General features: G+C 38.7%; 1 protein-coding gene across 8 annotated transcripts in view; it reads left to right on the top strand.

Annotated features, from left to right (window-relative positions):
• mettl16 (methyltransferase 16, N6-methyladenosin) overlaps positions 1-14,267 on the top strand; it is a 126,564-nt gene that overhangs the window by 8,484 nt on the left and 103,813 nt on the right. For 3 of the 8 annotated variants that reach the window (XM_043718295.1, XM_043718293.1, XM_043718294.1), the window contains exon 2: positions 6,272-6,400. In XM_043718295.1, the coding sequence (XP_043574230.1) occupies positions 6,273-6,400 (128 nt within the window). In that variant the 5' untranslated portion in view covers position 6,272. Of the gene's footprint in view, positions 1-4,146; positions 4,254-4,929; positions 5,128-6,271; positions 6,401-14,267 lie in introns of those variants that run through there. The other 5 variants (XM_043718292.1, XM_043718296.1, XM_043718297.1 and 2 more) reach the window with 5 other exon arrangements.

Genomic DNA, 14,267 nt, shown 5'->3' with positions numbered 1-14,267 from the left:
CCGTTCATATTAATGATTTAGATGAGGGAACTAAATGAAATATCTCAAAATTTGCAGTTGTACAAAGCTGGATAGGAGGATGAGCTGTGACGAGAATCTAGAGATATTTCAATGTAGTTTGGACAAAGTGAGTGAGTGGGCAAGTGCAGTATAACATAGATCAATGTGAGTTATCCACTTTGGGAGCAAAAACAGGAAAGTAGATTATTATCTAAATGGCAATAAATTGAGGGAGGAGAATGTGCAACATGACCTGGGTGTCCTTGTACACCAATTGCTGAAAGTAAAACCATTGGTGCTGCAGGCAGTCAAGAAGGGAATGGTATGTTGGACTTCATCATGAGAGGATTTGAGTACAGGAGCAGGGGTGTCTTGCTGCAATTACACAGAACCTTAGTGAAACCACACCTGGAATAGTGTGTGCAGTTTTGGTCTCCTTATCTGAAGAAGAATGTCCTTGCTATAGAGGGAATGCAGAGAATATTTACTCGACTGATTCCAGTGATGGCGGGGCTGACTTATGTGGATAATTAGTTGAAGAGGTTGAATCAGGTAGAATTATATTAGCTTGAGTTCAGAAGAATTGGGGTGAGGGATGGTAGAATCTCATAGAAGACAAAAAAATTCTAATAGGACAACTCAGGGTAGATGCACAATGAAGGTTCCTGATGGCAGGGGAGTCTAGAACCAAAGGTCACAGTCTAAGAAAGTGAGTAAACCAGTTAGGAGAAATGTTTTTCACCACAGAAATCAATTAAGGCCAAATGTTGTATGATTTCAAGAAGTTGAATTTTGTACCTGGGTTCAAGGGATCAAAGATTCCGGAGAAAAAGCAGGAACGAGCTATTGAGTTGGACAATCAGCCATGATTCAAAATTAAAGGTGGAGCAGACTTGGAGGGCCAAATAGTCTACTATTCCTTTTTTAAAAATGTTTCTATGGGTCACAGGAATGTAGTTGGGTGAGATTTTTCTCTTGTGTGATCTAGCTGCCCAAATTCCAACTTGATTGTAGTCAGTGTATGCAATACTGGTGAGTAAGCATATCTGAGGCCTTTTGGACAATGGACAGTACCACATAACATACAATGGCTGTTTTCTGTAACACAACGAGAGTTTCTTTTTGAAGAAAAGTATGACAAATTTTTAAAAAGTTACACCAAATTTGGTGGCATAGACAGTGAAGGAAGTTTTCTAAGATTACAACGGGATTTTGATCATTTGGGTCAATGTGCTGAAAAATGGCAGATTATGGAGTTCAATTTGGATAAATGTAAGGTAATACATTTTGGAACAACAAACAGGGGCAGGATATACATATACAATTCATGCAGGGCCTTGGGTAGTGTTGTAGAATAGAGTTACTTGAGGGTTTAGGTACATAATTCTTTGAAGTTTGCATCACATACAGACAGACATTTTGCATGTTTGCCTTCATTGCTCAGTCCTTCGAGTATATGAGTTGGGAAATCATGTTGAGGTTGTGCAGAACATTGGTGAGGTCTCTTCTGGAGTACTGTGACCAGTTCTGACCACCTCGTTCCAGGAGAGATATTATTAAGCTCGAGAGGATTCAGAAGAAATTTACCAGGATATTGCTGGGTATGGAAGGTTTGAGTTATAAAGTAAGGCTGGATAGGCTGGGACTTTTTTTTTAATGGAGCAGAGGAGGTTGAGAGGTGACCGAATGGAGGTTTGTAAAATCATGAAGGGTACAGATAGGATTAATGGTAGGATGGGGGATTTCAAGATGAGAGAACATATTTTTAAGATGAGAGGAAAGAGATTTTAAAAATGACATGAGGGGAAATTTGTTTACACAGAAATGTCTATGTGGAATGATTTGCATGTGGAATGAACTACCTGAGGAATGGTGGATGAAGGTACAGTTACATCATTTAAAACACACTTAGATAAGTTCATGAACAGGAAAGGTTTGGAGGGAAATGGGCCAAACACAGGCAGGTGAGACTAATTTAGTTTGGGATCATGGTTGGCATAGGTAGTTGGAGTCGTGTGTAGTGCTGGAAAAGCACAGCCGGTCAGACAGCATCCGAGCAGCGGGAGAATCAACGTTTTTGATGTGCTGTGCTTTTCCAGCACTACACTCTCGACTCTGATCTCCGGCAGCTGCAGTCCTCACTTTCTCCATGGAGTAGTTGGACCCAAAGGGTCTGTTTCCAGGCGTATTTCAGTCCACCATTATAGATTAATTCATAAATGTTTGAAAATATATTTAATTAATTGTTGCAGATAATGCAACATAAAAGTACAAGAGTACATGAAGACTTTGTAAAACCGATGTGTAAGAAATTCTTACACAATTTCTTTTGTGTAAGAAATTACACAAAAGTATGTATCAGAATTTTATTTTGGTTCAAATACAACAAATTATAGTTGTGTAAATTTGAATATAGGAGGTGGTGACTTACCTTGAGACTTATGTCATTTCAATTTAAATTTATAATCTCAAAGAACCAAAAATGTATTGATGTGACAATGGTAGTCACAATTAACTTTCCTTAATTTTAGTGGTAAGTTAATATACAAAGCAAATTTACTGCTTCTGCACAAACTTTTAAAACCCTTATTTGTTCAAGATCTTACTGTAGGTATTCTGTATTAATTTAAAGAATTACAGTAAATTCAACCAGACATAAACTTCTTTGGAATCCAAGGATGTAGATCTGGGGTTTTGTTGGACTTTTGGCCCTTGGATTTTTCCTAACACTTGTTCCTCTGCTGGTATTAATTCTTATATGCTGCCATATTATTAGGCCTTGGCTATCTTCATTGTCTGATATGTGATCCAGGTCTTTTACTGTGTCACAAAAGTTTGCGCAAAGTTTTCTATTTACTCATTTCTCCTTCTACTCTTCTCCCTTTTATATACTTAGAAAATCTCTTCCAATCTGTTTTATATTCTTGGCCAATTTCCTCTTGTTTTTCCTTTTATCAACTTTTTGATGTCCATTTCATGATTTCTAAATAACAGTCTGTTCTGAGACTGACTATTATATTCATTATTATGAACTCCTTTCAATCTGACCCTGTCCTTAACTTCTTTCATAGCTAGGATTAAATGCTTCTTGTTGATTGAGCTTTTGATTTTTAAGGAATACATTTTTGTTGACCATTTAGAATTGTTTTTTTTTCCTGTTTATTTATTGTTATATCTTTCACTCAATTTACCCAAACATCTAATAATTTTTTTTCTCTCAGATCAATGTGATTAGTTTTAAGATTTTTGTTTGGCACAGGAGTACAGTATGTCAATGTTCATGCTTGATATGAAACTTTTATTCTGAGCTTTTTCAGCAATTCCTTTTCTGTTGGTGTTCAGAATTAATCTTGGATCATTGTGCAATACTAGGTCTAATATAGGTTTATCCATAGTTGGTTCCACAAGATGTTGTTCCAGGAAACTAACTCCAGACAAGTATTCTACAAACTCATCTTCCAGACCACTTTTGCCAATTTTTATTGGTTCAGTCCCCCAAATTGTTGCAAAATCCCCCAAATTGTTGCAAAATCCAAACATTTCTTACATAATGCTGTTTCCAATGTGTAAATACAGTTAGGAGCCACTTATGGTGATTTCTGAGTCCATTTTCTGTTATTCCCAAACTTCACACTGGCGATCCTACTTCCTGATTTTCTGGGGGAAAAAAGTCGATTAATTGTGAAGAATAGCTTGTTTTTCCCTATTATTTCCCAACTTTATCTAGCTACTGTAATCACTAAATTTGAGAAGTTTAAAATTAGAAAAAGTCCCATGCTATACGCACAGACATGGTAAGTAGGTTGGAAATTAGATGTAAATTGATGAGGATCTCACTTGCAATGATTGCACTTACTATGATAAACTGTTTAAGAGCACAGCTTGTTTTTATCTCAACCTGTTCAGGTTCGTCCGGTGAAACAGAAGAGACCTATCTTAGAACAGATTACAATTTTTTAAAACAAGTAGGATAAAATCTGAAAAAAATTTGAGGGGAATTTTTGTGTCTTTAGCAAATATGTAAATGTGACTTGACAGCTCCCTAATGTTGAGTACTGTGTGCATTGGCTCAACATCAACATCCGATAACATTCGCAAACTTTGCCCTGTAAAACTGTGAAGTAAATTACGCATGTGCAGCACTCATAACTTGTTGACCGGAGAAGGAAGTCCTTCCGGTTCATGGTGAAGGGGGTTTATATGTGCTTTTGCTGAGGCCTGTGTGTTGTCTTCAATGTTTTGAAATACTGGAGGTAATTGTTTAGTGGCTCCAAGAAGCGTGTAAAAAAAACTGATAATTTATTACTAGAATTAGTGCGTTAATAAAGCACTATTGCTATTTTTATTCATGAAATCTGGAAAAGCAGCAAATTGAACCCGCAAAATTTAATATCGACCCTGCCAAACGTATTTCAAAATTATTCGTGATGTTGGTGGACATCTATTGTTTTAAAATTAAACTTCTTTATCTTAAACATAAAGTAACTTATGTTTAGTTTTCTCCATGTCTGGTCCACCATTTTATAATCCTTCATAATGAATCTATTCCTTCCCTTTCTACACGGTATTTTGATCTCATTTGTTTTGTCGATTGCTCATAATATTACAACGGATTTGTTGTGGATTCTTGGTGAAGTCTGAACTAAGGGACAGTTACTTTGGGCATCTATATGACTGTTATGGGAAAGTAGTGAGCATAATGTGCATTGTTTTCTCCTATTTCCCTCAAGATCAGTTTACTTATTAACCGTGTGCTTGCTAACCTGTGTTGTCTTCTGGTCCTGCATAAACAATGTGATTTTAAACTTCCCATCCTTGTTTTCAACTACCTCCCAACCATTGCCCTCTAGTATTTTGCAGGGCAACTGAGATATCAGTGCTCCATGAATTCTGGCCTTGTGACTTTCTCAGATTTTGGTCATTTTGTTTAGTATTGTTGGCTGTGCTTCAGATGGCCATTCCCTAACCTTTGGAATTCCTCCTCTGAACCTCTCCACTCCTACCTTGATTTACCTTGTTGTTTCCTTCAATTCTTGCAACATCAAAGAAATGGAAAATGGGAAAGCAAGTATATCTCCTGTTCCTTAATAGTGCCAAATTTTCTTCAACCTTGAATCCTCAGATAATGTGAGTTTCTTTCTCTGAAACTGGAGGAAAGGCAGGGAATCATTGTTAATTTGTGACTTAAATGTGAGTTTGATCGAGAAAATATGTCTTCAACTTGAAACTTTTTGTGGTGTTGTATGTGAGAGGCCAGAAGTTGTGTCTTTCAGTTGCGTTTTTCTCAGATTGGTAATTTGGAAGTCGAAGACTGTTAGAAAATGAAAGCATGACATACATTCTGTATTTCCCACTTTTGTTCTTTATCTAACTGGCTCCGCTTGCAAGGAAATTCAGTTGCATTTTCCATCATTTTAATTGTGAACTGACTGACTTCCTTTCAACAAAATTATTCCTATTTTCCTCAAGGCTGCCATAAAGTTTTTACCTTCTAAACGCCATCTTCTGTTTTCATTCTAAATCAGGGTTTACGTAGCTGCTTTTCCTGCAATATAATTCAGAAATTTCAACATGAAGGAAAATTGTGGAAAAAACATAATGAGAAGGAAAGATGAAGTGCCTATTTGCAAAATATCAACAGCAATGAAATGCTAATATGAGAAATGTTTTTTATTTGTAGTCTTGGTTGATATTTGCTTGCGTCTTACCCAGATCTTGGAACTCTGCCTACCTTGACACATCTAAGATAAGAGGGCATATTTTGGCCGTTATCAAAGCAGAATAGTTATGACTTAAGCTATGTGGGATAGTTCCTATGATTAAAACTATAGACAATAAAATGGTTCATTTGCAGTTGTGATGTAAAAATTTATTTTGCGTCAGCGAAAATAGATGTTTATAAAGCCCATCGTTTGAATGCCAAATGCACCAGTCTCTTGTGGCCCACGAATAATTCCCCATGCCCCCATATGTTGTTCTAACTTAGAGTTACTAAGGTAGTCTCGGGAAGTTAAGGAAATGGAGAAAAAAAATCTGAAATTCTCCCTACTCATCTCCTAAAACCAGTGATGTTTTTCATTAGTTTACTTGGTAAAGTAGCTGTCATTAATGGCTATTGGGCAGAGGCAAGAAGAATTTCTGTTTTCATGATCCCAACAAGTTAATGAGAGGTGTTTATAATGTCAGCATTTGGTTTCATAATGATAAATTAGCTCTTCTTCCATTCATAATACTTGCAAAAAATTGTCCCATCTTTCTTCCTTTCTTTTAGGATGGCTCTTAACAAATCTATGCATCCAAGAAACCGATATAAAGACAAGCCACCAGATTTTACATACTTAGCGTCAAAATACACAGAGTTCCAGCAGCACGTTCATACAAGTTTGACTGGGAAAGTGAGGTATGTCAATATACAAGAGAAATTGCCCTACTCATACCATCTAGCACTCGTTTCACTTTCTGACACAATCTGTAACATATTTTCTGTAAACTGAAAATTATGTTATTAAATAGTTTTAGTCCTTGAGAGGTGGATTTTCATCTCTTCTGTGTAACGTTCTTTTTAGTAAAACATTTTTTTTAAGAAGTGCTTTAGAATAGAAGTGCTATTTAAACAAGAGTGCTATACGGAAATGTGATGGTAATGGGCACTTCCATTTGTTGGTTATTGCATGGAAAATAGGGCTAAACAAGTAATTTACATGTTAACAGGCTGCAACAAACCAACTAAAAAGTTAGAACTTACTTCCATGAAAACCTGTTTTCTAATAAACAGTTAGTTTTGAATCTCAGTTGGAAATCCAAATCGCTTTTTTGAAAATAAACTGAAACAGTATTCCAGCGACTGGAGATTGCAGCCGAAGATGGCTATCCACAGTGGCATCACCGTACTGTCCGCTCGCCAGCACCATTTAAATTAAGTCTGTCTGTTTGCAAAAACCCACCAAAAACAGTAATCTCATGATTGTGAATGGACCATGTTCCCATATAGTCCAGACATTCAATTGGTACTGAACATTGTGGGGGAAAAACATCAGATGGAGCCGCTTGGACAGTGGAAGCTTGACTGAGAAGGGATTTTTCAGGCATCATCTAATCGAACTACAATAACAATACACTGATAATGACCTTAAGTGAATCGCTGGGCTGTTGGAGAGAGGTCATTTGGCAAACCAACCTTTGTGTGTTTTTAGCACCTGCTTTCTCTGCACAACACAACAAACACCCGAACTGCCAAGGAAACAGACCCAGAATGGGTTTCCTTTTCTCTCTTAGGAAAACTGTGTATAACCAGTTAAACATTTGCTAGAATTGACAAGTACATCATTTTTATCATAAATCTATCGCTGTCAAATGAAGAATAGGAAAAGAGGGGAGACAATTGATCCCTCTTAACCTGATTATGATGTTAGCAACAGAGAATCCAAATCATTGGGGAGTGCTTTGCATCTGTTTGCTCCCAGTCCAAGTTTGGATAAGGAAGCAAACTGTGAGGAGGAAGCCAAGAGTCTGAAAGAAGATAAAAAGATTGAGTGACTCAGAATAGAACATTTAACCAAATGGAATATAACATGGGAAAGTGTGAAATTATTGGTTTTTGGAGAGGGCAAACAGAAAATTTTCAAATAGTGAGAGACTGGGAATTGTAGGTATTCAGAAGGATGTTTGGTGGTATAGTTCTAAGTTAGGAGACTGTATGGCTTGGAAAGTATTTAGCAATAGATGGCATTGACCAGCATCTGCTGCCCTTAACTTTTTAGTTGCTAGAAGTCATTGGCTTGGAAGATAATGTTAAAAGAGCCTTTGTAAATAATTGCAATGCATCTTGTACATGATACTCACTGCTACTACCGTATAGTGGTGGTGAAGGGCGGCATGGTGGCTCAGCGATTAGCACTGCTCCCTCAAAGCGCCAGGGACCTGCATTCAGTCCACACTTGGGCAACTGCCTGTGTGGAGTTTGCATGTTCTTATGTATGTGTGGGTTTCCTCCTGTTGCTTTAGTTTCCTCCCACAGTCTAAATGCGTGCAGATTAGGTAGAGTGGCCATGCTGGGTTGCCAAGAATGTCCAGAAATGTGTCAACAAGATGGATTAGTATGGTAGAGGAATGAGTCTGGGATGCTGTTAAGTGGGTCAGTGTGGACTTTGTCCAAATGGCCTGCTTCCACACGAGGGATTCTATGAATGCTCAAGATGACAGAGGGTGAGGTGCCAATCCAGTGGCTACTTTGTCTTGGATTGTGTCAAGCTTCTTGTGTTACTTAAGTTGTATCATCCAGATGAGTGGAGAGTATTCTGTCACAGTCTTGACTTAGCCTTGTAAATGATAACAATGTTGTAAACAATGGTCCTTTTAAGAATTAAAAAAGACATATTCCGGCGATGTATGCAAGAATACTCAGGCTCACCACTGTTGTGAAGGTGTCGAGGTCCTGTACGTTTGAGAGCTGAAAAGCTAGCAAGGCCAGCCTGACATAGCACCAAGTGTTGTGAACAAGATAACAATATAACATTTGATCGAAACAGCTGGCAGCAGCTGGGTTACCATGAGACAAAAGCAAATTCAAATTTGGCCAATCAATTTAAATTATTCCTCAAGGTACCAAAATCCAATCAAGTTTAAATTTTGTATTTTGATAATATTAAAACTGATGTTTTGGGGTATAAAACCAGACATTTTTGAACAGTTGAGGGAGAACTGCCAAGTCACGAACAAGTACAGACTGCCAGTTGAACAGCTGTCTGAAAGGTACCTGGATATAAGAAGTTTGTGCAGCACAGCATTGAAAAGGCGACAGGAAAATCTGCAGAGGAAGATACAAAGAGAAGATTAAACAGCTGACTGGTTTTGAAAGTTGACTGGTTTTGTAAATCTTTAATCGGGATTTCTTTTATCGGACTAGTATTGTAGAATAGGAGATAAAAGATTGGTTTAAGAGAAAGGAGTTGTAAATAGTTGTTGGTTTTAATATTCTCTGTTGGACTTAAAGAATAAAGTTGTTAATTTTTACTTTAAATACTGTCATTTGGGATAAGTCTTTGCCTCTTGAATTTTAACAGATTACAGCACGATGTGAATCTTCTCTGCTTGGCTGCTTTAAATTAGCAGAGGCGTTTACCCCATGTCGTAACACTATCATCCACAAATATATGTTTTGCTGAATATTTATTGTTGAAGGTCCTGTCACTGTATGACAAAAATAGCTGGTTTTAAGGGCACAAGTGGTGCAACGGTTGTATCTTTACCCCTGGACCAGGATACCTGGGCTCAGGTGCCACCTACTCCAGAGGTGTGTAGTAATCCTTCTGGACAGGCTGATTTGGAAATATCTAAAGTATGTATTGTTTGACTATCTAGGCAAGTGCATGAGTTTATTTTGAAGAAAAAAGAGCTGGATTCCCTCACTGAGAGTGAGGGTCTTGTTATGCAATGGCAAAATCCTTTCCCATTGGCTGGAGGCCTGGGTTCAAGTTTCACCTGATAACGAGCTATGTCATAACATGGTTGAAAAGGTTTGTTGAAACATAATTTCCCCAGTTATTGGAGTTGATGATAAAAGGCAGAGAACAGTCTGGAGTTTGGAATCAATCACAAAGCAACAAAAGAGTGGAAGATAGATTGACTGCTGCTTTGGTAAATGGATATGTAACAATATAACAGGTAGTGGACTGAGGAGACAGAAGATGAATTTCACACCATAGAATTCCCAGCACTGACTTGCTTGTAGTATGTATAACACTGATCCAATTAACCTTCTGGTTAATGGTAGCCCTTAGGATCATGATGATAACTGCATTCAGAGATCGCTGCCATTGAACAACAAGATGAGATGTTTAGATTCCCTCTTGTTGGAGACTATAATTGTCTAGCCCTTGTATGATACCAGTGTTTCTTGTTACTTAGTAACCCAGGCCTAGTTGTTCAGATCTTGCTGTGTATGGATATGGGCTGCCTTTGTATCTGGCGAGTTATGATTCATGCTTAATGTGTTTAATCATCAGCCAACATTCCCACCCTGATCTTATGTGGAAAGGAAGATTATTGTTGAAGCACTTGTAGATGGTTGAGGAAGTGGAGGCTATGAATCCTACATAAAGTCTGTTAAGAAACAGGTGTAGCAAGCAATGAGGAAGACAAGTGATACGTTAGCCTCTGTTACAAAATGATTGGAGTGCAAGACTAAGGACGTCTAAGGGCAGTTATAAAAGACCTATTATATTGGTGAAATTATGCCTACTCTATCATGACCAGCTTTGCTCCCCTTAAAAAAAAATGGAATGTCACAAAAATTCGCTAAACTGATGTCTGAAGTGAGCCAGTCATCCTATGAGAGAGACTAGGTAAGTTAGGCCCATCTCTATTGAAATTCAGAAGAATAAGAGGTGATTTCATCAAAAATGTGTAATCTTACAAGCCCTTTAAGAATTTCATGTGGGAGGAGGTTTCCCCATGATGGAAAGTCCAGAACCATGAGGCCCTGGAGTCAATAAAACTTAAGCCATGGAATGAGGTGAAGTTTAATCTTTTAACAGATTATACATTTTGGCTTCTCTACTGCATAGAGTTATAGGTGCTTAGTCATTGAATGCATTCAAGATTGTAAATGATAGAAATTTGAGTATCAAAGGATGCAAGGGATATGTTTGTGTGAAAAGTTGAATGAAGATCACTGATCTATTAGGTTCTTTTCCCGAGGTTTTGCACACACGAGATATAATTCGCACACACTAACTTCTGCAAACAATTAAAGTTGATTCAAGCTTGTGCAAGCTAGGTGATCCCCTTTAACCCCCCTCGCAGGCATGCGAGGTTGAGTCAGAGTGAGGCACTGAACAAAGAAAACATATCCCCTTTATACAAGTCAGTTATCCATGCTTACAGATGCTCGGCCACTCCCCCACAGTCACATGCCATTCAAGACAACCCCCAGTTACTCACAGTCACAAGTTACTTCAGGTACAATGGCAGGATGAGATCATCCTCTGAGATAATGCTAATGCACTAATCCTGGGGAATCGTTATGCAGATGATTTCCTGACTGATTCCACAAGACAGTGCAGGTGCGACATACCTCTGGCCAGAAAGCATTTCTGAATGAAAGAGATGGAATGATAGTTTAACTTGCCAATAGCAGTTGCAAATGACTGTCGAAATGAAGTATGAATTACAATGGATGGTCATCTGCATTCTTTCATGATTCTCGTCCCCACCCAAAGACAAATTTTAACCCTTTAGTGCCAGTACTTGGGCAAGTTATTGATACACAACTGGCAATGATTATAACAACAAAAGTGACTCGTCCGTACAGTGAGTAGAATTTGAAGAAGCCTCCCACATGGAAAAAAGTTCACCAGTAAAGATTTTAAATTCACAGTCCTTAGTGACGAGTCCATCCCCTCCAAGTCATGGAAACGAGCCAGTTCTCCAAAATCTCCTTCAGTAAAGTACAACCTGAAAACAAAATTCAGTCTGTCCTTGCACTCCAGTGAGGACAGTTAAATACTTGACAAAACTGACAAGACTTCCATCCTTCAGATGGAGGATACCAGTGCATCTGAGCATGCAGCAGCTGCAACTGCAGCAGCAGCGCAGATGAACATAGCATTCTTTGCTGCTTATGCTCCCACTCTGCTGTTAAATGCAACAAAGCCAACTGGCTGTTGTGTTAGCTTGATCAGTGAACCTTCATAATCCTTAAATGATCAAAAGCCAAAGTAAAGCTCACATGGTTTAATATCCATAGGAAGGCCACTGACAAAAAAACATACAGACCTCCTCCTCACTTGATAGCTGCTTCATTTTTCATGCTCATGACTGGGGAGCTGATTGGATCAGGCGGTGGGGTGGGGGGGGGGAGAAGTGGTCTAAAGGTGTGCTTTACCTGTGAATGGCGAAACTCTAGATACGATGTTAGCTGCTGAAAGTACCTTTTCATTCTCTCTGTCATTGCTAACGTAGATATCAGTATGAAGACAGTCACACATTTAACTACACTAAATTGTGTCTGCCTATTTCAACATTCTTTGAATTATTGAAGTCTGTTATTCTGTTGACTTTTTGTGACATTATCAAATTTTATACAATCCATAAACTTGTAAATTGTACTTCCCAAACAATTCAGTCAATTATAAACACCAATCAATGGTTCTAAAGTGAAACCCTCGGGTACCTCATTCAGGTTATTCAAACATTAATTTTCCTTTAACAAATTGAGACTCTGCTAATGTGAAAGCTGTCAGGAAAATATTTCAAAAGTCCAAAACAGCAAGAAAACAAGAAAATGTTTGCTGTGCTTTGGCAATTGAAGAGACAGTTTCAGTTCAGATTTAAATCTCAAATATTCGTTGGAAGCAATGCAGAATATTTTCAAATATGTTCTTCAAATGAAACTTCTCAAATAATACAGTCCAAATTACAATGGCAACTTTGGTAGAGCTCAACATTCTTTGAATTTGCAATGTGAAGGGGCCAATGAAGTCTTAACAATAATTGAGGCTGTGCTGTTTCAGTTCTTTCAAGTTCTAATATTCTCTAAAATCATAACAAAACATCAAACTTAAAATGCACTCTTCTTTTTGTGAACTCTCTGCATCAAAAACACAGCAGCAAAGATATTTTAATAACTCTCATCTGACTAAAACATCACCACTGACCCAACTGTTTTGTTTTAAACAGGCACTGGAGAATTTCAAACAAATCAGGGGCTCAAGGCACTCAATCAATTTGTTTTAAGGATACAAGTTTGATCATTTTAAAAAGGACATAACGTTGTACAATTTCAATGTGAAAACAAAATCTCCCCTATTACATAGCTCACAAATCACATTGAATTCAGATCCTAATTCAAATAAGGCAAAACAGTTACATAATGGGATTTTCTGAATTAGTATTTTAACAAACCAAAATATTTAAATATCAAACACTCGCAGCATGGCACAACATATGTTGAAACTTCCCCCCTCGACCTAAGTATTAGCATAACCTTAATATCAGCGTTTCTTGTTTTTTTTGATGAGCCTCTGGTCAGAATTCTTCTCATTTTAATACGGTGGGGGTGGGGGGGAAGCGCACATATTTGAGACCCCCCCCCCCTTCAGTTCATCCAGTGATGATCCATGAAATGGAAAATGAATCAAAACGACGGAGGTGGCCCCAAAAGATCCAACTCAGAGTCGGACAAAAATAAATCACATCTACAGACTCCCAGTTAAACATCACGGCACAGAAAAAAAACACAACCATTGGTCCAAAATTCCCAAAGCTCCGTGAACCCCTCGGTGCCTGGCGCGCGCAAAAAAGATCACTAAAACGTCCTCACCTCAGTGGAAACCTGACCGAAGAACGCCGCCTGACCACCGGACGAGGCCGCAAAGGAAAGAAAGACCAGCTGTACCCTCCCAATGAAAGCACATCCACAAAGAAAAAAGCCTTGCAGCAGAGCGCGTGGCGCCGCAGTCTAAGCCACTCACTTCCCCCAGAACAAAGATGAGCAGAGTCGAGTTCACAGCACAAAAACCTGGACAAAGCTTACCCGGCAGTCAATGCACTTTACTGTCGGGCCCTGAGCAGACTGGCTCCACTTTCCCCGTGTCGCCATGTTGTCTAAAAGTACTTTTAAGGGGAGGCGTGTGGGACAAAGGCAATAATTTTAAGTAGTACCAAATTCTAACTTTTTTTACTTCGGAGCCTCCAATCTCACTACTCCTTTTCCCTTTTTAATTCTGGGATTCTAACCCAGATTCTAACTGTGGGAGTCAAACCCGGGTATAACTGTGGGGACGCTAACCTCGATTCACCCCGGGACTCTAACCCAGATTTTGTATGTCTGGGGCCTCTAACCCTGACATGACTCTGGGGGACTCAAACCCCAGTTCAACCCTTTTTAAAACCCAGCTTCACGCAAAGCAATTTGTTGGTATGCATGTGTGCAAGTTACCTCAAAGATTCCATCACCACCAAATCCCAGAACATGAGGAGGTCGAATGAGTGGTAGGTTCAGAGAGCAAGATCAAGGTGAAGCTTACCTTGTGAGCTAATCCATCTCATGCAAGCAATACTCAGACGATCAATTATTCAGTCTACCTGGAAGCTCTGTGTATGTTGGGATCACACTGCTGCCACCATACATTAGGTTCTTTTCCTGAGATTTCGCACATGAGATGCAATCACACACACCAATGTTTGCAAACAGCTAGTTTATGAAAGCTTGTACAAGCTAGGTGACCCCCGCCTCACAGGTGGCGTCAAAGTGAGTCTCTGAACAA

Source organism: Chiloscyllium plagiosum, chromosome 28 (assembly GCF_004010195.1).
Source record: "Chiloscyllium plagiosum isolate BGI_BamShark_2017 chromosome 28, ASM401019v2, whole genome shotgun sequence".
Lineage (NCBI taxonomy): Eukaryota > Metazoa > Chordata > Chondrichthyes > Orectolobiformes > Hemiscylliidae > Chiloscyllium > Chiloscyllium plagiosum.
This window is presented reverse-complemented; position numbering and strand designations above follow the sequence as displayed.